The sequence below is a fragment of the Furipterus horrens genome, unplaced genomic scaffold (assembly GCF_987537825.1).
Source record: "Furipterus horrens unplaced genomic scaffold, mFurHor1.1.pri manual_scaffold_17, whole genome shotgun sequence".
In the NCBI taxonomy this organism is placed as follows: domain Eukaryota; kingdom Metazoa; phylum Chordata; class Mammalia; order Chiroptera; family Furipteridae; genus Furipterus; species Furipterus horrens.
Window position 1 is genome coordinate 105340271 of NW_028327187.1, and position 23411 is coordinate 105363681.

Consider the following 23411-nt stretch of genomic DNA (forward strand, 5'->3'; position numbering starts at 1 on the left):
CTTTTTAAATCTACAGGGGTGGGCAAAAGTAGGCTTACAGTTGTAATAGAGTAATTAATAACTAACAATATAAGAATAAACTGCTTCGTGTACTCACAACTGTAAGCCTACTTTGCCCACCGCTGTCCGTTATTTATGATTACAACCATGTGAAAATTTGTGCATATTTAGACAGATTAGAAAGATATAAGCAAATGAAAACATCTGTTATAGTGATGAGATTATGTGTAATTCTACTTTTAAAAGGATTTTCTATGATGTGGTTACATTGTTTAACATGAGTTTAAAAAACCAGTAGAAGACATAATGGCTGGAAACTGATGCTAATTATGTTTTTATATCAATTATCCCTTTCTTCTATAACCGAATTTTAGTTTGGTACATGGCTGCCCAAGACAAGAGTACATTTCCCAGCCTCCCTTGTAGCTAGGCATTATGATGGACAAAGTCATAGCTAATATGAGAAGTGGCAGCCCTCAAACAGACACTTTGTCTGTCCTCCTTTGTCAGTTTCCTTCATCTTACTACTGTAAATCTCCCTTAGCTTTGTTATTGCACATACTGTGGGTAGACTGAATCTGATATACATTTGATTGAAATAGGGACTGCTTCGTAATTGAACAAATGAGCATATATATGTATGACTCATGTGGTAAATACATTTTTTCCTATTCAACCACTGTCCAGTACAAGCTCTGAAAACAAGGGGATTATCCATCCCATTTTTGGAGATCAAATGAGGATATGTTAATATTGAAGAGTACATGTTTATGGTAAATATATTCTAGCAGGAATTATACACATTTACTACAATATTCTTTATGATTTAAGAGAGTGTTTTGGCAGGGAATGAGATCCATTTATAGGCTGCTTTGCCTGAGTTAAATCAGCAATCAACCTCTACATTTTAAATGTTAAGCAAAATGAAAAATTGTATTTTTTAAGTTCAATAAATAATGCACTTTGTTTAACTATCACAGCCTCTGGTAAGGTTTGATATAATCCAATAGCCTGAATCACAAAAATATCAATAATTTGTACTGTATCAGGAATGAGAATTTATCAATTCAAAAGGAAATTAATAAATATTACTCAAAACAGTCTTCATGCTTGGGAAATATCCAAAGTACCACATTAAAGCAGATGCAACATTCTGTCCCAAGAGCTTACACTGCTCAGTGATGATTAGGTATGCTATGTCACGCTGACTGTAGCAACAAATTCATTATTAATTTTATTATAATTGAGACTAGGTCAATCACAAATTGTTCTGTAAAAAAACAATATGCTTCTAAAAAAAAAAAAAAGACACAGCAGCCTGACTCCACAGCCGCCTTTTATTCTGCAAATCCTAATATTTATGCTAAGCATAGCCTGGCCTGATATTTTTTAAAATGAAGGAAAATCAAAATCTAGTGTAAATTCTAGGGATTAATTTACTCATCATTTCTCAGAAAAAAATTGTATCTGGTTAGTTCAAGGGCATCTCGTTGAAATGATTTATTCAGATTAAAATTCTGTCAGTAAAAAATATTTGTACCCATGGTAATACAAAAAGGGCTTAAAAATCTGTCATGCATTTGGTTAAGAGAGCATAGCGAGGCCTTGTTTATATTTCGCTTTTCTTTAGGACTCATATTCAATCATTTATAGACAGACAAGCAAATTATTTAAATAACTTGGTTTTCTGTTAATTAGCCGTGCATTAAAATGGTGGAAAACGATGAATATACAACTCTTGACACCAGGCAAATGGTCCCTTTTTGTTTTTTTCCAATTTGTCATCTGACTCGAGTTCCTTAATTTCCACAATGTCAAAAGATGATGATGAGGAGATAGTTGTCTCTTGTTGCTTTTTATCAGGTGTGTCTGCTTGAGGTTCCTAGGTAGAATTATAAACAAAAGTGGGAAGTGTTTTATATTTGGTTTTTGCTACTTTATATTTTTATATTTGACTTTTTTAGATATGTAGCCTCATCTAAAAAATTTGCAGCAAATTACGAAGTAATACATGACTATGTTCATTGTAAATATTCCTAGAATGTAGGAGTATACTGAGGCAGAATTTATAGTGTATAGACTTTAAGAAGTTCAGCTAGAAATGACTTCCACTTTGAGACAAGCACCAATAGAGATGTGCTGACTGATCAGTGTCAACATACAGAGGGCTCTTTTTTGTTTTTTTGCCAGCTCATGAAGAATTGATCAGGGTTAAGAATTTCAAGCCCTGGCTGGTGTGTCTCAGTGGATTGAGTGCGGGCCTGGGAACCGAAAGGTCGCCAGCTTGATTCCCAGTCAGGGCACATGCCTGGGTTGTGGGCCAGGTCCCTGGTTGGGGGGCATGTGAGAGGCAACTGATCAATGTATCTCTCATCCATGGATGTTTCTCTCCCTCTCTTTCTCCCTCCCCTCCCCTCTCTCTAAAATTAAATAAATAAAAGTCTTTAAAAAATATGTGTTACCAAGAGAAATGTAGCTTTATACTATCCTCCAAGGTATATAACAAAGGTTTTTCAGCTTTGAACTTGTAGATTAGAAAAATTCTACTTATGGAAGTAGAATGACTTGGTTTGCATATTGCCCAAAACAATGAATTCAGTACAAGTTAAACTTACAGTCTGCACAGAAGTGTTTGCTTCTTTTGCCGTCTCATAAGCTTTTTGCATTTTTTCAGCTTTCACTTGAGCTTGCTTGGATTGACGACCCAGATGTTTAACTTGACTTTGCTGTTGGTAGGGTCGATGGAAAGGCTGGCTACCTGAGAGAGATGAAGAGTACCTGGAAAAGATTGGCACAAAATACAATTTAAATGTACAGCAAGTTCCAAATTTTATTAAAGCATCCTCTAGCAAATATATCATAGACCTCAGTACTTGTAACAATGCTGCACATATACTTTTAGGCCGAAGGTATCATTTCTGTTTGAGTTACACAGCACAGTTCTTTATCTGCCGTGATGACACTGGGAATGATAATGATGAAAATTATGAAATGTGGTATCAATTTAAAATCAGTTTTCCTGGAAAATACCATGTAGTAGCCATCCGAATCTTTTTTTATTTTTATTTTTACCATAGACTAACACAAAAATGTATTAAATTTCATAATGGCTGAAAAAAAGCAAACTTTTTTAAAAAATCAGTGTCAGGCTCAGACATACTTGGTAGCATGTCCATAGTCCCCTTGGCCTTACCACCGCAGGGCACATACGCCCAACTTCCAACTGCTAGCATTGACCTCACTCAGCCTGATAACTTTCTTGTGAAAACAAAAACCCACATGCGGGGAAACTGCCCGAGACTTAATACCTTCTGGGCTAAGCAACCCTTCACCAACGACTAATGGGCGTTGGTGTATAGATATCCCAACTCCGGGATAACTGGAGTTGCGCGTTCTATACTGGTTCAGACATTCCCAGGAGAGATTAAGCTCTAGTAACTCACAGTGGTAACTGGCTCGCTAACACACAGTGTCGGCTGCCTGCCCTTTCCTGTTCCACTTCTCCACCCCCGTCTTAACAGTGGTTCCTGGGACCACCTCTCAAATAAGTTACTCATACTCAAATCCGTATCTCATGGTTTATTTGTGGAAGATCCCAAACTAAGACATTCAATGAAGCCTTTAAGAAAGTACTTTTCACTCTTCAATTGATTTAGAATTTGACTACTTATTTGGTTCTTTAAAGCGACTCATTCTTGAATAATCAGTAGCATGAGTCCAAACATCAACGAGTCTGGTGTTACATGTGTTGGCAGAGAAAATTCCATCATTTATTTGACCTTGGTGGTAATAGAGTTAAGTTCTATATTCAGGGCTTATCTGGATGAGCTAGTGAAAATCTATTTCATGAGAGACTGACTGCACCCTATACCAGGCCATCTGTCTGGCAAATGTATAGCCTTGATCATAAAAATAAGTGGGCTAAATTATGTTATTGAGTTAGCACCACTCATCTCTTCTCCTGGGGAAAAACAACAACCCCAAAACCCAGCATGTTTGTGTGACTATTGGTCACCAGTGTCTTCTTCAGGGACTAAAGGAGTGTTTTTCATTTCAAATACGACTGTGTGAAAATGGACTACCAATAGGTCCTCTTCAGTCTTATTCTCCCTTTTTCTCAAGAAGGAAAGCTTAATCTGTAAACAAGATGGGCTAGGTGAGACTTGGTAATGGAAAGAAAAAAGAAGTATAATTGGAGCAGTCATATTCTGTTCATGTTGCTTCAGATCATAATACAGTCTATTTTGCTACAACATGCATTTCTATAACATGAATTGGCTCACACACTACTGGTAAAGAAGGGAATAATGTCACTGTAATTTATATATAATTTATCCTCAGCATGGGGAGCCAGAATAGCAAGAGCAGAATTACAGCTTTCAGCAGAAAGGGAAAAAGTCCTTAGCTCTGTGCAGCATAGGCAATGGGAGCCCTTCTGGCTGTATTCATAAAAACAACAATTAGCATCTATACCTAGGGCTCTCTCCCCATAGAGGTGCCACCCCCCGCCACAATCCACCCTTACCGTCCTCCAACGTCCTCCCCAGCTTGGGTGGCTCTTGGTTTTTGGCAAGTCGAACTGACTCCACTTAAAGGACGACCACACCGGCCCAGGACTCCACTTCCATCTGCACTATCTTGGTGCCCACTACATGCTCTAATTAAAAGAGTTGCTAGCATTCCTACCCTACTGTACATTTTAAATATCTGCTGTGGTGGCCTCCAGCTATCCTGAACTGCCTGTCTGGTGATGGACGTTACCTCCCCAGGTACCAACTGTCCTTGGTGTTGGTGATCTGTTTACAAAGTTGTATAAGTTTTGAGCAATCTGCCCCAACCCTATTTTTCCCATATGCCCTATTTTCTTAAAGCCTCACCTGAGGACATGCACTTATTGATTTTAGAGAGGGGAAGGAAGGAGAACGAGAGGGAGAGAACATTAATGTAGTAGAGAAACATCGATCGGTTGCCTCTTGTACGCACCCTGACTGAGGACTAAACCCACAACCCAGGCATGTGTCCTGACTGGGAATTGAACCCGCTACCTTTCAGTTTGCAGAACGATGCCCAACCAACTAAGCCACACTGACCAGGGTCCCATATACCCTACTATTATCTTCTATGAGCTATTTGGCAGAATGTGAACATTTTTAGAAATGTCCCTAGTATTGTAAGACCAATGAGGGATCACTTTTACCTAACTTCAGAAACAATCCGTAGCTGGTCCTGACGCATCTCTTCTGTTTGTGGTCTCTGTAATAGATACTTCATTTCTTTCTGTAGACGTTCTAAGATTACTCCACATTCTATGTATTTAACTATGTCATACATTATCATTGTCCTGGGAATGTTTATGAGGGTTAATTTTCTCCAGCAGTTATTTCTTCCACCAAAAGATGCAGGGGTCTTATCCAGAAGACTAGAATACTACAGAGTGGGGCAAAAGGTTGACAGTTGTGAGTATGCAAAACACAGTTTATTCTTACATTATTATTATTTATTAATTATTGCATTATTTTCCACATGAACAACTGTAAACCTCCTTTTGCCCACCCTACATATGGAAAGAAAAAACAATTAAAAATGTTTGGTTGTGGGTGCTCTAGAATGTTTTTAGACACATTTCCCAAGGTTTCACTCAAATAGCACTCCTTGATCATCTCTCTGAATTTTATTGGCATCTCTCTTCTATGACTCTTATTACTGACTACCTGATGTTTTAGCTCTCTGTGTACATCTTAGCCCCTCTAATGAAAGGCAGAATCCTTGTCACTCAGTATCATGGATGCAGTACCACACTCACTAAATATTTCTTTAATGCATAAACATTTTAATGGCAAATATAACTCAGATAAATTAAACTGAAGATGAGCCTAAAAGCTGATAATAGCTATGAGACCTTCATTTCTGGTAGTGCTCCTTCATGACATGTGTGGGTTGCAATGACATTTGCATACACCTTTTTAGAAATAATGAGTTCACCTCTGGTGCTAAGTGGCAAATTTCATTATTTTCATCTGAAGTATTTATAGAAATCCCACTTTTCTTAATAAGAATTTTAAAATATAAAATTAGGAATTAAAAATGCAAATATGTCATCAATTCAACCTTGTAAATGTTCATTTCAGAGATAGGAATAGGGAAGGAGAGTCTATGATTCTAGGAAATGGAGTAACAGCTGGGCAGTCAGGGTATAACCCCCCCTCCATACACACACTCCCTCACACACACATCCAGGCAGTTCTCCCTTTGTATTCTTTAGGCATGCATGAATTTTAATTACCACCATTTAGTCAAATAAGCCCAGTCCTCCTACAATATGGTTCAAATTTCAGTTACCACAGTATAATTGAGTAATTGTATAAAGTACAAACTCTGCTGCTACCACTTTAATCCATAGATCACTACATAAATAACAGATGTGCATGGTGATTAGTGACAAATCAGGCCACTTCTTTCGAAGTGTGTCAACGATTTGTCACTGCATATCTGTTGAGTTCACAGAGACAGCAAATTATGTAGTTGTGCTGCCTCTTTGTCTCTCAGTGACAAAATAATAATAATAATCAAAAGAAGGAATAGTCAAAAAAGAAACAAAATGTAGTAATGCTGGAAGTAAAATTCAAATCGAATGTAAATGGAGTTTTAGAAGAAACAGGTGACTGTGGGGTGTTGACACTGCCATCATTCAAGAGGCTGCGGAGAGGCAGCTAGAGGAACTTGGTGAAGGTGAAGTTATCAACATAAGCGAGGAAAGGGACTGGAACAAAGAGGATTGAGCTGTCCCAGAGGAAGTGACACTGGCAAAAAAGATAATTCATAGTGAAGGAACTCTGAGATGCATCACAATGTTTAGAGTCCAAAGGATAAAATGTTGGCGGGTGATCCAGATTTAGAAAGAAGTATGACAATTTGCCAAGGTATAGAGAAGATGCTCATTCTGTATTGTAAGTTAGATAAGAACAAGAAGGGAAGCACTATGCAAATTACTCTAGATAAACTTTTTTAATAGTTTTATTGAGATTCACATCCCATACAATTCACCTATGTAGTGTCTAATCTTTAGTATGTTCACAGTTGATAAGTAAGTGTTTTACAAAGAAATAAAACACTTTACTTCCCATTGTTTTATAATATATTAAATAAATCTTTCATTTTAAAAATTTCCTATATATGTATAACAGACAGTAGGAGCATTTTAAATGTTTTGATGAGATTTTTTAAAGGCATGGAACAATCACAATTTTCCCCATTGAATGTAAAATTTGCTTCACATGGTTTCAGTTTGCATGGTACTTTTCATGGCCCTGTACTACTATGTAAAATGAGGACTGCCTGTATGTTTTATTTCCCGAGAGTGGAGTAGTAAACTGGGCAAAGATCGCAGAACTGTCAGACATCTGTTCTGCACTTATGAACTATATGACCTCGGGCAGGTTTTGAAAAAATCTCAATTTTTCCCATCTGTTAAAGGGTCACATAATTTATAAGCCTGGAGATTAAAGGAGATAATAATATGCCTATAAAGAGCTAAAAACTGCTATGTCCATAAAGGGCTCAATAAACATCAGCAATCATCATAACTCTCGCTACCAATATATCGATCTGGGGACTTTTTTCTATGGCACCAATCCTTGGCATAGTCATGGTCTGCAAGTATGAGAGCAATGTCCTTAGCAAAGATAGTTGGCACCCCCAAGCTCTACTTATTTCCTGGTCTGATGCCCTTAACCTAATCTTCTAGGTCAAGGTTTTAAAAGAAAGAAAACAGAATTGGGAGGCCCTAAGGCGCTGTATTAATTTCATGTTTCATATTGAAGCAACTGAGTGAACAGTTAAGGCCATATATTATTATGAGCTAGAACTTTGTTCTTCAGAATGTGTGAACTGGGGTAATAATAGTACCTACCCCTTAGGGTTGTTGTGAGACTAAAAGGAGTTGGTATTACAGTTATGTGCCACATAATGATGTTTTGGTCAACAACAGACCACCTATATGACAGTTGTCCCATAGATTATAATGGAGCCAAAATATTCCCATCACCTAATGTGCCATCGTAGCCATTATAATATCATAGCACAGTGCATTACTCATATGTTTGTGGTGATGCTGCTGCAAACAAACCTACCACACTGCCAGTTGTATAAAAGCACAGCACATACAATTATAGTAGCAAGCCATACCATCTAGGTTTGTGTTAAGGAGCCCTGTTGGACACCTTCCTTTAGTTTACCGACCTCTCACCAAGACCCATTGCTTTTTTAAAAAAGTTTTTACTTATTGATTTTTTTTTTTTTTTTTTTTTTAGAGAGAGAGAGAGAAGAAGGGGAAGGGGCAGGGGGAGAGGGAGGAAGATTTGTTATTCCACTTACTTATGCATTCACTGGTTGATTCTTGTATGTGCCCTGACTGGGAATTGAACACACAACCTTGGTGTAGCAGGACAATGCTCTAACCAACTGAGCTACCCAGCCAGGGCCAAGACAGACTGCTTTTATTTTCTAATTATCTCCTGCATCTCCAGCCTCACAGCCCTAAACCAAGATACCACCATCTCTCCTAAAATATTGCAGGGACCTCCAAAGTAGGAGAAAGCTGTCCCTGTCCTCTAATCCCTCCTCTATACTACAGCCACATGGATCTCCTCACTCATTAGATTCGATCACCTCATTTCCTGAAACACTGTACCAGCTTCTCGTTACCTTACTATGGTCGAAAGCCCTGCATGATTATCTTTTTCCAGCCTGCCAGCCTGCCTACACACCACACTCTGTGCCCTCTCTCCTCTAGTCCACAGACCTGCTTTCAGGCCCTGCCTCTCCTCCTGCCAGGGCCTTTGCCTTGGGTATGCCACCTGCTCATCCCCGGACAGAGGTTGTGGCACATTGTTGATTGCCTACCCATCAACCATTTCTCACTTCTCCGGAGGGCCCCAGCATATGGACCATGTGATCCAGTTCTGATCATTAGGACTTGAGGGGAAGTCTGTTGGGGTGTTCTGGGCAAGAGTTTTCTTCATGAGATAAAAAGACTCAAGGAGTCTCCTTCCTGCCTTTGAATGTAGTTGAGAATGTGATAGTCTTCTTGCTACCATGTGAAGGAAGCCAAGAGAACTGTAGAGAAGTTGACACAGGACCCTGATGTCCATGAGCAGCTTGCTGCATTAGCTCAGTCCAGGACCCTCCTATCCTGGGACTTGCTACATGGGACAATAAGTGTCCTTTGGTTAATCGTCTTATGGCTGAAAATATTCTGTCACTTGTAATAGAAAGCACCCAAACAATAACAGAATCCTTCATTACTAGGTCAAATCCCCGTGCACTCTCTTTGCACCATGTACTTATTTTTGATTTTTTTACTGAGATAAAATTTATATAATATAAAAGTTACCATTTTAACCATTTTTAAAGTGTACAATTCAGTGGTTTTTAGAAGTTCACATCACCTATCACCACTATCTGCTTTCAAAACATTTCCATCACACGGAAAAGAAACCCCGCATTCCTTAGCTATCACTCCCCAGACACAAAAAGCCACATATTATATGATTCCATTAGTATGAAATATCCAGAATAGGCAAATTCAGAGAGACAGAAAGCAGATTAGTGGTTGATAAGGGCTGTAGTGATGGAAGAACGAGGAGTGACTGCTTAATGGATGTGCGGTTTCCCTTTGGAATGACAAACAGGTTCTGAAACTAGATGGTGGTAATATTTGTACAACACTGTAAATGTACTTAATGCCACTGAATTTCACTTCAAATGTGTTTTTTTAGCCATGGCTGGGTAGCTTAGTTGGTTGGAGCATCGTCCTGATACGCCAAGGTTGTGTGTTTGATCCCTGGTCAGGGCTCATACAAGAATCAACCAATGAATGCATAAATAAGTGGAACAATAAATTGGTGTTTCTCTCAAAAAAAATCAATAAAGTAAAATTAAAAAAATAAAATGGTACATTTGATATTGTGTGTATTTTCTCACAATAAAAAATGTATGATTCTCGGAGAATAAGGTTAGAAGGCTTTTTGTTGTTGTTTGTACATTTTCAATATCCAAACCTAAATTCCTTACTTGCATGTAATCTTGCAGAGTGACAATGTCTATTTCATCAGTGATTTTGAAATTCTTGGAAAGGCATACATCTTCCATAATTTGTTCATGAAACTTCTTCCTCCCCATTATTTTACTAGCATCCATTGATGCCTATAAATAGAACAGAAAATAGACTTTTAAAATAGTAAAATAGCAATTATTAGCAGCACACACTTTACCTATTTTTCTGACAAATACATCAAATACTGTTCCTTTCTTCTAGCTGCTTGCTATTTAATAAATGAACTATATTTACAAAAATATTACAGAGATTTTAAAAACCACTTAAAATTTGTTTCCATAACCACATCTACAGTTTTAAAATGTAGCTAGAGGAGTAGCTGAGTCTATAATCTTCAGAGGACCAGTTTTTAAAAAAATATCTTTTTTAAAAAAGATGTTATTTATTTTTAGAGGGAGGGAGAAAGAGAGAGAGAAACATCGATGTGTGGTTGCCTCTCCCTTGCCCCCAACTGGGAACCCGGCCCGCAACCCAGGCATGTGCCCTGACCGGGAATTGAACCAGTGACCCTTGGTTCACAGACTGACATTCAATCCACTGAGCCACACCAGCGAGGACCAGAGGACCAGTTTTTTTGTTTTTTTTTTAAGATTTTATTTATTTATTTTTAGAGAGGGGGTGGGAGGGAGAAAGATAGGGAGAGAAAACATCGATGTGAGAGAGACATCAAGCAGTTGCCTCCTGCATGTCCCCATCTGGGACCTGGCCCACAACACAGGCATGTGTCCCAACCAGGAATCAAACCAGTGACCTTTTAGTTTGCAGGCCGGTGCTCAATCCACTGAGCCACATCAGCTGGGGCAGAGGACCAGTTTTTAAAAGATGTTCTTCACCCTTTAAAAAACGTTCCTTTCTCTTAAAACACAAAACAAACCTAGAATGCCATTCGTGGTGTCCATGTAGAGAAAACCTACCTGGTTATTGAATAGGTTAGCCTAGGATCTGCAATGAAAGGTGTTACTGGGCCAACTCTTTATGTGTTAGTTAATACATGGCCTCCAAGTGGAAACATGTATATGTCAGATTGCTCAGACTTCCCTCTCCTTCAGACTTCATTCTTAGTAGCCAAATATTGGCAGACAAAGGGTTTTTTTGCATTTGGTACTCAAGGAAAGCACCCAAAAGGGCAAAGATAGAAAAATCACAGAAGATACTGAGGCTCAAATCCCCTCTGGCCCTCTGTACCAAATCTTCCATGAACATCTCTCCTTGTGCTAACAGCTCTACATAGACTGTGAGTAGGGCTTTAAGTACTCCCTGCACTCCTTCCCAATCCCCGTAAGTATGTGCTGTGTCTCCCAACACGCGTTTGTATTACATATCTGTGCTTCTGGCCACAAAGGGTATGTTTATGTGAGGGGAAACTGGTGTAGCTGAAAATCCAATATCTTTTGATTCCAGGTCTCTCTTTTCCTTTGTATCTCCAAGTATGGGCACTCTGTGCTACACAATGCTGATATAAGGCCAGACAGGAATGATTCAGACAGGACTGGAACTCCGAATCTGTTCTGTTTACTTAACACACAGTACAACAGCAAATCTGTTGTATTTTCTATTCCAGTTCTCACTTTTGTTATCTACAATAGTCCTTCTCTATTTATTTTTTTAATTCCAAAGCTTAGGACACAGACATACATAAAAAATGAAAGAATATACAGGATGGGGTAAAAGTAGGTTTACAGTTGTGAGTATGCAAAACACAGTTTATTCTTGTATTCTTATTTATTAATTATTGTACGATTTTTCCGTACAGCTTTAAACTTACTTTTGCCCTGCCCTGTATTCAAATGGTTGTATGTAGTTTTATTCCTAATGTAATACATTAAAAAAACAGAAATTGTTTACTAAAAATATGATGGAACCTTTCTTTAGGCAGATTGTTTTGGTTTTCCATTTCATTACTTTCTTTGTACACTATGCATCTAACCGAAAGGCAGTATTGGCACGTATCTCCATTATGCTTTCTTGCAATTAATTGTCTGTGGGTTCTAATTAGCGATCCCCACAGGGACACTAAAGGTAAAAACAAATAGTTATACACAGAACAGGTCTGAAAAACCATTAAGTTTCTGTTTTGAGCATTTCTTTAGATATAATTATATTTTACTTTAGATCAAGGTACTTAAAAAACTATTTCTTGTTAGTTCCTCCATACTCTGCTCCACACAGCCACCACCAGCAATCACCCCAATCCCCAGTTTCTTTATTTGTACAGGGTGTCAGCTCTGTGAGGCCCATCCCAGTCTCTGAACCAAAAACCCCTATGCCTGGCAGCCCAGGGCAGGCTTGTTGCCCACTTGTGACAGGGGTTTGAAAAGTGTTTGCTCTCCAATGGCCAAGATGTGCTTTTTCATACATCTGCCATATGTGGCCACTCAGGAAAGTCCTGTTTGGTAAGGGATGGGAAAGAAGAATGCAGCCCCAAAAGAAAGGGACGGGCGAAAACTAGGCAAGGATTCCTGGATAGCAGCCAGTTGGACTAGGATTTGAGGCAGGTTCCATTCTTAGTGGGTGACTCAAAGTGTCGGAGGGGGCATCTCTAAATTTTACACCTCCCCTGATACTTGGCATCAATGTGGCCCAGAAGCCCCCATAGCCCTTGCTGGCCTAGATCCATACTTGGGCTTATCAGGTCACTCTAATATCTCAAGTCTCTTCCCTGCCTGGCTGGACGTTCTCAATGCCAAAGGTAGCAATAACTAGCATCTCTGCATGGGAACAGTTTATTGGTTTGAAACAGTTCAATTATATACAGGCTCAGAATGAATAAAACCTCCATAATTGTATCAGAATGTGCACAATACATAGAAAAGTGTTCAAATCTCAGTCCTGAGCCTGACAAGCCTCCCCAAGTTTCACCTTCTTCATAGGCAAAAGGGGAATAACATGTTATCAGGAGGCCATATAAGAGAACATATTTAGTGGGGTTCCTGGGGTTAAGAGCATGGGCTCTGGAGTCAGGCTCACTGAGTTTTGATGTCATTTCCTTCACTTCCTAGTTATGAGACCTTAGGTAAGTTACTTAGTCTCTTTAAAATGAAGATAATAACAGAATCTATACTCTAGAGTTTATGAAAAATAATAATGCACATAAAATGTTTAACATCACACTTGATAGTGTTCAATAAGGGAAGCTATTATTAATATTCATGTTTTCCTTTTTACATAAATACAAAATCCTCAAGAAGAACAGGATCTTCAATGTAAAATAATAGTCATTAAATGTTAATGTTTAAGAATTGTCAGTCACCCAGAGGTGCTCCAGGCCATGGTGGGGGGCACCTTTAGAACTGTGCTCATCCAATTATATTGTGCCTACAGTCACCTGGGCATCTTGTTTAATGGCAGATGCTGATTCAGTGGGTGTGGGGTGGGGCCCCAAGAGTCTGCATTTTTTAAGTATATTTTATTGATTATGTTGTTACAGTAGTCCCAATTTTTTTCCCTTTGCTCGCCTCCGCCCAGTAACCCCCTTCCCCCCAGCAATCCCACCCCCCTTAGTTCATGTCCATGGGTCGTGCATATAAGTTCTTTGGCTTCACCCTTTCCTATATTATTCTTTTTTTTAATTAATTAATTCAGAGTCTGCATTTTTAATAAGTTCCAGGGGGTGCCCATGTTGTGCGTCTGCAAGGCTTTAGAATATTCTAAATATAGTTGGTGGACTAACTACAATGATAATCCTCTGTAAGTAAGCCTTACTCTGAAAACAGATTATCGAAGTAGGTAACTGAAACAAGATCTCTTTTTTGTACACATGGCTATCCAATTGTTCCAGCACCATATGAACTGCCTTGGCACGTTTGATGAAAATCAATTGATCATCTTTCTGTAGGTCTATTTCTGAATTCTCTATTCTATTTCATTGATCTACTTGTCTAACTCTATTATCACTACACTTTGGGGATTACTGTGGCTTTTTCTGTCTTGAAATCAGGTAGTGTAAATTTTCTGACTTTGTTCTTCTTCTCCAAAGTTTGTTAGGCTATTCTGTATCCTTTCACTTGTTTTTGCCTTTTTGTGTGTGTGAATACATGAAAGGTGCCTTTGGAAAATGATAAGGAAATGAAACTAGAAATGGCAATAAAAACAAGAGAAAGGCTGAAATAACAAGAACAATCTGTGAAACACTCTCCTTCGTAAGTGAACTTAGATTAAACATCTGAACAGACTAAAATGGACTTATTTCTTCCATATTAAGAAATAAGTAAACTTAGGAAAGTTGGATCAGTTTGCTAAAGACACAATTTCTACATTCAAAGAGCAAATGAGCCCTGGCTGCTGTGGCTCAGTGGATTGAGCGTCAGCTTGCGAACTAAGTGTTGCTGGTTCAATTCCCAGTCAGGGCACACGCCTAGGTTGCACGTCAGGTCCCCAGTTGGGGGCGTGAGCGAGAGGCAACCACACAGTGATGTTTCTCTCCTCTCTTTCTCCTTTCCCCTCTCTCTAAAAATAAACAAACAACTTTTTTTTTTTTTTAAAGAGCAAAGGAGCTGAGGTAACTTATAGTGAGAAAAATTCCACTTCTATCAACCATTAATCCAAGGGTTAACAGAATCTGTTTTGAAGCTGAACTAAAGAGAAAAAGAAACCCCAAACTGTTTTCTCCAAATTGGGTAGTCCTAATCAATTAAAACCCTTGTAATGTTTAGTGAAAAACTCAAGCTGAATGGTATGATTGCATTTTAATAATAAAAACAAAAAATTAAAAAAATATATATTTGTGTGTGCTTTCATGGGAAAAAAATAAAGGATACATAGCAAACTATTAACAGTAATCACCCCAGGCGAGTGAAAATTGCAGCACAGAAAAGAAAGGCATGAAGGCATATTTTCCTTTTAAAATAATCTCTGTGCTATTTTCTTTTTTAAACAGTTACTTTGTAACTTAAATAAAAATTTAAGTTATTATACAGCATTTGTATGAGTTTTAATATTCACACAGTGCTTTCCAGTAACGGCGTCCAAGGTTCTCGTTTGCTCCAGCCTGGGGACAGTAGGGGCCTCCAGGAGCTGACCCAGGAGATTTTCAGTTCCTGGAAAGGCCCCATTATATAACCTCAGAAAAGCAGCAACTGATGATACTGTACAGGGCCAACTCTAAGCTTATTCTGTAGATAAATGTGGCATGAATGTAAAATAAACATCTACTTTTGCATTTGAAATCATCTTACACAAATGAACATATATTAATGTTCTGAAACAACATATTCCATATGAAAACACATAATCTGTTTGCTACATTTCTGAAACTGAGCTAAATTTTCTGACACTGCCTGAGAACAGAGAAAAGCAGTCTCTTTTCCTCTTCTAAGATTCTTCAGAGAATAAAAGCTACACATGCTGAATCTGATCAGACACTGCCAGGCTGTGTGGTCTTCTAGCCTCGATTCATGCCATTACTGATTATTTTAGATGGACAATACTTTTCATATAAAATACTTCCAGAAAGTTACAGGAAAATAACCTTTGGTTTATGGCTTATAAAAGGCTAAATATGAGAGTGCACACATTTTTTTTTTTTACTCAGTTATAGTCATATATAAGGGTCAAAGGAGTAAACCATGTGTCCTTGCTATTAAAAATGTGGTCCATGGACCAGCACCAGTGGCAGCACCTGGGAGCTAGTTAGACTCAGGCCCATCCCAGATCTACTGAATCCCAAACTGCATTTTAAGCAAGATCCTCAGGTGATTCCTATGCTGTAGACATAATTTTGCTGAATATTTATGTAACTTGAAAGTATAAGAACTCATATAAAAAAAGATAAATATTTTAGAAGTTTATTTCCAACAGTCCAGCATGACTTTTTCTAAATATGCTACCAGAACTGAAGAAACAATGATAAAGTGTCATTAGACAAAATTGCACCAAGTGTTCTGCATAATTTTAAAGCCGTGACTAATAGACCACATTAATCCATTACAGCGGTGGGCAAAAGAAGTTCTGCAGTTGTGAATACGCGAAACACAGAGCTTATTCTTGTGTTGTTATTTATTAATTATTGTACTGCTTATTATTATTCTTAACCTACTTTTGTCCACCGCTGTATTAACAAACCAAAATTTTAATACAAAGAATAGTGGTGGGTATTTTCTAGGGCCTTATATAAGTAATTATTTCAAATATTTGTTAACTAATAAACAGAGACACTTTGAAACACATGCGTAAAAGAATACTAACTGCCTGGTGGGATGTTTCATAGTGAAATAATTTAGTCTGTATACTTCAATGCAATTCAGATACTACATATCTATGTTATGATGTTAAGAACTATAAGAAGCTAAATTAACATAAAATGTACATTGTGAAACATCACCTTAGTTAACGGCTTTAACATATTTTTTCCACTGAAATACTTGCAACCATGGCCTCCGGTACGAAGAAAAACTTTAAACACAATAGAAGGCGGAAATGTTTCACCACTGAGTCTGAAAGAAAGAACAAAAATTTGTCATTTGGCATCAAGTTTGGGGCTCAGTTACTCCTCCCCCTTGTACTTGATATTTCACACAGTTTCTTGCATGAAGGGTAAAGGCTGTGCCAGGGCACAGAAAAAAAGACTGGTAATGAAGTGGATTACAGAAGGTGAAAGAGCCACACTTAAGTGTGTGCGCTCACAACTATTCTCATATGTGTGTCAGACTGGACATGTCATGGGAGACGAGAGCCACTCTCAAGGCAACTTTTGATCCAAAAGTCATGCCTCAGTTTCTTCACATAATAAATGTAAGTAAGGACCCATTTACTTTGTAATTATATACTGAGAAGTTAAAAGGACTTAAGAAAATAAACTTCTAAGATGTCTTCATATTAACTAAGTACTTCTTGAAATAAATCAGCATAGAAACATTACCTGAATCTGACTTTACACTTCATGCTAGGATCTTTAATCAGCTCGGCCTCTAAGGAGCTTGAATTCTTCAGTATTTCTTGTGTCCCACAATATTCCTGAAATAGATGATGGTGCTATAAATAGAAGGTGGTACCCTGATCAGATGCAATTTACTGAAAATAACAGAGGTGGCATGATAAAGTGAACAGTACACCAGACTTGAAGTTCTGAAGTCTTGGGTTCTAGTCTTGGCTTCTCCACTTATCATCTGTGTAGCCTTGAGTCAGTTACTTCACCCTTTTGGCCTCCAAATTTGGGTATGTGTTCCTCCTCGAGATCCCAGGCACCGTTCTTTCCCTATGACACACTTCTCCCAATGTATTGTAATTGATTATAAACTCCTTTGTATCTCTTACTAGGCTGTAAGCTTAATGAAGTTAGGAGCAGTGTACTCTTTAACCACTGTATTCCCAGCATCTAGTACAGTGCCTGGAACACAGCAGGTGCTTAACAAGTATTTAATATCGAATGAATCACTGTAAAATGAGGAAGATAATAGTACTGTTAGTAGCTTTTAAGCACCTTTTATATATCACATACTACAGTAGGGGCCTTATACACATAACCTCATCTAATCCTTACAATTCAGCAATATTAGTTGAATATTATCATTCCCATTTTACAAATGAGCAGGCTGAGGCTTGGGGAGTGTCTGTAACTTATCCGAAGGCATACAGGTAGTAAGTGGGGAAGCCATGATTCAAATGTTGATATGTTTGACTTTAAAGCCCCCCACTTTTACCCCCATATAACCCTGGCCACCATTTATGCCTATGACAATCACATAAAAATGTGTGCCAGAGGGCTTTTAAAATGACAAAGCATTATTAACGTAAGGTAGTAACTTGAAGCATTAGGATAACAGATAAAAAAAAGCATTAATTTCCTTCTCTCTGTTACTAAAAGATTCTGAAGTTATAACAAAACCAGTACTATGATACTCAAATACAAGTTCCGTATGTGAAGGCAATGGACAATGAACCTGCAATGTCACAAGTTCACCTGGGTGGGTTTTCTCTGAGGTATTCTGTTTTCACTGATATCAGAAATGGGTCTGTGGGTCAGATGGTGTAGAATTGTACACACTGCTCAGACTTTATGACTTTTTTCAGAGGGGCTGTAATTCCCTCAGTGTGACTATTACTAATTATAGACCACTGTAATCATGGGTGATTTTATTAGGAGAATATTTGGTATGCTATGAAGGAAGTCTTAATATTCTGCCGGAGTTGCCAGAGTTGTTTTTTTGAGGGTGCGGGGAGTGTGGAATGTGCATTTTTTACTCAAATAGGACCATATTACTCATACTGTTCTGCAGTTGCCTTTTTGACTAACACAATATCTTAGCAATCTTTCTACTGCAGATTCATATGCAAGGCTTCAAGGTTTGATGCTATGAAAGCACCAACACTTATTTAATCAGCATCACTTTGATGGACATTATATGGTTTACTTTCTTTGCTCTTACAAACAATACTGCGGCAAAATGAAATGTGTCAGAGAACACAAAAAGCAAAATACATACTGCTGCACAAATTGCGTGCTTTAGGAGCTGAAATATTATTCTGTTCAAATGAGATAGCCAAGCTCTTTGTATCGTTAGAGCTGCAATATCTTTCTGAGATCTGAGAAGGAAAAAAAAAGAGATTAAGATCTGTGAGGTCGTTTTCATTTTCCTAAAATCTTAGGAACCTCTGAATTTATGCTTCCTCCTCCTGCACCTCCCCCTCCCGCACCCTAAGACTGACGTAATGCAGAACATTTGGACGTGGCAATTGGAACTGGTCATTTTCAAACTCCAGTTAGAATGAGGATATGAAATACTTGAGAATATTTCCCTTGAGATTAAAAAACCATCCTGGCTAAAACTTTATCATTCATACACACACACACACACACACACACACACATATATATATATATATATAAATAAAATTTACAATATTTAAATATATATGTATATATTTACAATATATGTAAACATTGTAAATAATGTGAGGAGATACTTGTTTTCTAAAAACATCCATGATCTAAAATGATTCCACTGTAGTTCTTTTTGTTTTTTTTAATTTTTTAACAAGGTTACTGTATTTTTATTTTTATTTTATTTTATTAAATCTGTTTTTAGAGAGAGGAAAGGAGAAAGAGAGGGAGAGAAACATCACTGTGTGGTTGCTTCTCACGTGCCCCCAACTGGGGACCTGACATGCAACCTAGTCATGTGCCCTGACTGGGAATCGAACCAGCGACATTTGGTTCGCAGGCTGATGCTCAATCCACTGAGCCACAGCAGCGAGGGCTGTAGTTAGTTCTTAAAAACACTGTACAACTAGTTGAAATGCTAAGAAAATAGAATGTGGAATTGCCGAAGTTTACAGCAGGCTGAATTCTCTTGTAGGAGCGGATGACCATGCCCTAGAAAAGAAACGGCTTTCTGATATATGCTTGAATCAGGTTCATTCCCGTCACATCAGAGAATTATTGTGATCACATCCTAGAACTAATAGGTCACAGGGATCTCCCTCTCCCCAACCCCCCAACCCCATCATTACCCCTCACAGGACTACATGTGAGGAGAGGTATTCCTTTGTAACTTCACCATCACTGTTGGCTGGCAAAATGCAGACTATAAGGTGCAGAGCAGAAAAGGCCTTGGAGTATGGAAAAAAATCCTTTGAATCTGAGCTGATGCCATTTATTAGCTGTCTCCCCTTCTACAAACCACTTACCTTCTCCCAGTTGCTGCGTTCTCACGTATAAAATGTAATAAGACTGCTTCATAGAATTGTGTCGGGATCAAAGAGATGTGCATTAACACGCTTTGTAAATTATGCAATACTATAATTATAATAATTATTCAATTCAAAAGTAATTTTAAAACACACAAAAAACCTATAATTTACAAAACAAGAAGTGTTTGATGTTACCTGGTAAATACCGTATGTAATCTGTTCAGTTATGAAAATGATACAAGGTGAAAGATGGCTACTCACAGTGCTCCTTCCTTTGCCTTTTCAATATTTGGAAAAGTTACTTTGCGGCCTTTTACCAAGCTCGAATGAATTGATTTTTGAACACCAGTAACTGCTACCTTTGAGGAACGCTCCATTTTTCTTATAATGAAGTACTCTGAAAGTATATAAATTAAGCACTGGATGAGACTTGGGTCATCTGATTGTTGCACTAATTCCAGAACCCCTTAAAAAGGAAGGCATAGTGTATCTCTTAATATTGCTGCCTTGGTTGGTGAGGCTCAGTGGATTGAGTGCCGGCCTGTGAAACAAAAGGTCACCGGTTCGATTCCCAGTCAGGCCACATGCCTGGGCTTGGGCCAGGTCCCTGGTTGGGAGCATGTGAGAGGCAACTGATGGACATTTCTCTCACACATTGATGTTTTCCTCCCTCTCTTTCTCCCCCACTTCCCCTTTCTCTAAAAATAAATAATAAAATCTAAAAAAATAGTGCTTACAGTTTACAGTCTTTGTGTACTGAAAATATGGGGAATATGGGAAAGATAAGGGGATCTATCCAATCACCTTCTCACTGGTCTCTCTGTCTTCAGGCTCTTGGTCCTATTCGTTCTCCACACTGCAGCTGGAATTAACATTTTAGGTCAATAAACCAACCTTATCACTGCCCGATTTATAATCTTTCAGGGACACCTCATTTCCTCCTAGCTGAAGTCCAGACTCTTTGGAGTGCCATTCAAGGCTTTTTACAATCTATTTCCATTCTCTTTCAAATCTCAAGATACCAACTTTCATCAGCATTCCTTTCTACACTGAGTCGATGTTTTATAGTTCTGGGCTGCTGATCATGCCATATCCTCTAACTGGAATGACTTCCTTGCCACCAGCAAGCATCAATTCATCTTTGAAGACCCCAGCTAACTGATGCCTCTTCTCTTAAGCTTTCCACCTATTTTACAGAGCTGCTCACTCCTGTCTCCCAGGTCCCGTAATACTCTATGTTTCTCTTACGCATTACTTCTCATATTGCACCATCACTGGTTTTCTGGGCTGTCACTCCGACAAGCTCATTGAGGGCAGGAGGCATCTTGCTAACTACGGAATCCTCAATGCCTAGCAGAGTGGAGGATTTTTACATGCTTGTCTAAAAATTTTTCACTCAGTTTTGTCATGAAATAGCTATGAAACTGTGATCAAGCCCCTTAACCTCTCAGTAGCACAGTTCCCACCTTGGTAGAGTGAGAGGGTGTATGCTAAATGATCTGATTCCATATCTGATTTTCTGTCCCTTGATGTATTACTCTAATTTGGATGCAATTTCCAAATTCTTAGTCACTGTTAGTCTCTTCTAAACTAGGGGCTCTTTATCTCTTCTTTGGTGTCATGCACCCCCATGGATAGACTCCTTCTGGGAACTATGTTTTTAAAAATGCATATCATAGCCCTGGCCAGTGTGGCTCAGTTGGCTGGAGTGAGGCCCTGTAAACTGAAAGGTTGCAGGTTAGATTCCTGGTCAAGACACATGCCTTGTTGCTGGTTCCATCCCCAGTTGGCGTTCATACAATCGATGTTTCTCCCCCCCCCAGTCTCTTCCTCCCTTCTCCTCTGTCTAAAATCAATAAGCATGTCCTCGGGTGAGGATAAAAGAAAATAAAAATGCATAACATAAAATATACAGGATTACAAAAACTTCAATGACATTGAAGTCATTGTTGCAATGTTTTAAAAAACAAAATTATAGAAATATATGCCTCTTTATGCATTAAATAAAATGAGAGCTATAATCACTACTGCATTTGTGAAGTGGTAATGCATAGAAATGATATTTAAAGAAGTCTTCCATGAGTACAACATGATATGAAGATATCTGTGTTTCCTACCATGACGAAGTCACAGGTACTGCTGCTATTACTGTGGTTTGTTGCCTACACTATAACTGAAAGAAACGCTAAAGTTCAGTTAGAGGTTAGTAAAAATAAAGTTGCAATCTTTCCCCATCCAAGTTCACATACCCCCTGAAATTAAGAACTCCTGCCCTAATTTACTACTATACTGTGTATTTTTATGTACATATGACATTCATTCCTAATGCAGAGCCTTAAGATCTCAGTATTTCTCCTTAGGGATGTGGATGGGGGTGGCTTGTAATATACAATGCATCGAGAAGAAAAGCAGCCCTGAACATCCGGGAGCTGGCCTGGCACTCACAGCTGGGTTTTGGTATTACTTTGGCTTCCTAACACACCCAATCCAGAGCAAAGCCCCGCTTCCTTGAACTTGCCCCCAAATCACCCAACCAAGCCCAAATCCTATAATAAATCTTCCTAACAGCCTCTTACTGAGGTGCCTCACTGTTTCCCAAAGTGTGCATTTTCCTCTCAGCAATAAGAAAAGAAATAAACCCAAACTTGTTCAACTACAGTGGTGTTCCAAGTGGTCTTTGGCTGGTGGACACTACCATACAAACCTCCCAAGTCTTCTGGATGCCCGCCTGGATGGGTTTACACTTTCTACGGGGTTAGGACGTGAAATACAGAATGAAATATCAAACACATCTCCATTATAACACACTATAACAATTATTTAGGTGAGATCACAGGCTTTAAAGGCAGACCTAGGTTTAGATCCTGGCTGCCCACTTTCCTTCTATGTGGCTTTGTACACATTACCTCTCTGCCTCAGTTTCCTCAGATTGGGAATAATCATGTCCACTTATTTTGTTTATTGAAAAGATTAGATAAATGTGTAAGGAATTAGGGCACATAGTAAACACCACGTTAGAGCTTACTATTCCTGTTAGTAAGGTAATTATTGTCATTATTACTATTTCTACTACTATTAACGGACAAACATTTGATTCCTAGTGTGGGGCATAAACTTAAGTATATCGAAGAGAAAACAAAAGATCAGGGCCTTTGGAGACTAAAGGATGTAGAAAGTTACTTTAAACTTAAGACCTCCGGAACTTCAGACCACGGTAAAAAAAAAAAAATTACTGAAAACCTTTTGAGAAGTAAATCCAGGCCCAAAGTCGGCGACTTCCGGCTCCGAGGCTTTCCAAGGCGCCCAAGGTCCACCGGGCGCCCCCGCCCGGCGGCCGCGCGCGCGCGCACAAATTCCCAGCTCATGCCGCTGAGCGCCCAATCCGGGCGGCGAAAGCCGATTCCCAGGGCCGGGAGGCGTCCAGCAACTCCCTCCTCGCGCCCCCCTGTGCTGCCCAAGCTGAGCGGGCGCTTCTGGCCGCCTAGCAACCGTCGGCGCAGGGGCGGAGCCTCAGGGAGGCGGGGCTTGAGTTCGCTGGCCGCGCGAAGCACGACGCGCCGCAGCTTAGCGCGACGCACCGCAGCTTGGCAACGTCATTTCTAGTCCAAGTCTTCCGAACTAAGCTTTCGCGGGATCTACTTGGCGGTACCGCCTTCACCCGCACGGTGTT

General features: G+C 39.0%; 1 protein-coding gene across 2 annotated transcripts; it reads right to left on the reverse strand.

Moving 5' to 3' along the window:
- Window positions 1–1301: 1301 nt before the first annotated feature.
- CUNHXorf58 (chromosome unknown CXorf58 homolog) lies at window positions 1302–23404 on the reverse strand. 2 transcript variants are annotated; one of them, XM_090264188.1, is made up of 9 exons: window positions 20546–20595; window positions 20003–20138; window positions 18535–18634; window positions 16971–17065; window positions 16434–16545; window positions 10072–10203; window positions 5198–5427; window positions 2616–2778; window positions 1302–1882 (listed from the first exon to the last, which is right to left on the reverse strand). In XM_090264188.1, the coding sequence occupies exons 2-9, from the start codon at window positions 20116–20118 to the stop codon at window positions 1706–1708; spliced, it is 1125 nt and encodes a 374-aa protein (XP_090120314.1). In that variant the 5' UTR covers window positions 20119–20138; window positions 20546–20595; the 3' UTR covers window positions 1302–1705. The 2 variants fall into 2 exon arrangements, with proteins under 2 accessions (XP_090120314.1, XP_090120313.1); XM_090264187.1 differs by lacking the exons at window positions 20003–20138; window positions 20546–20595 and adding an exon at window positions 22982–23404.
- Window positions 23405–23411: the final 7 nt, after the last annotated feature.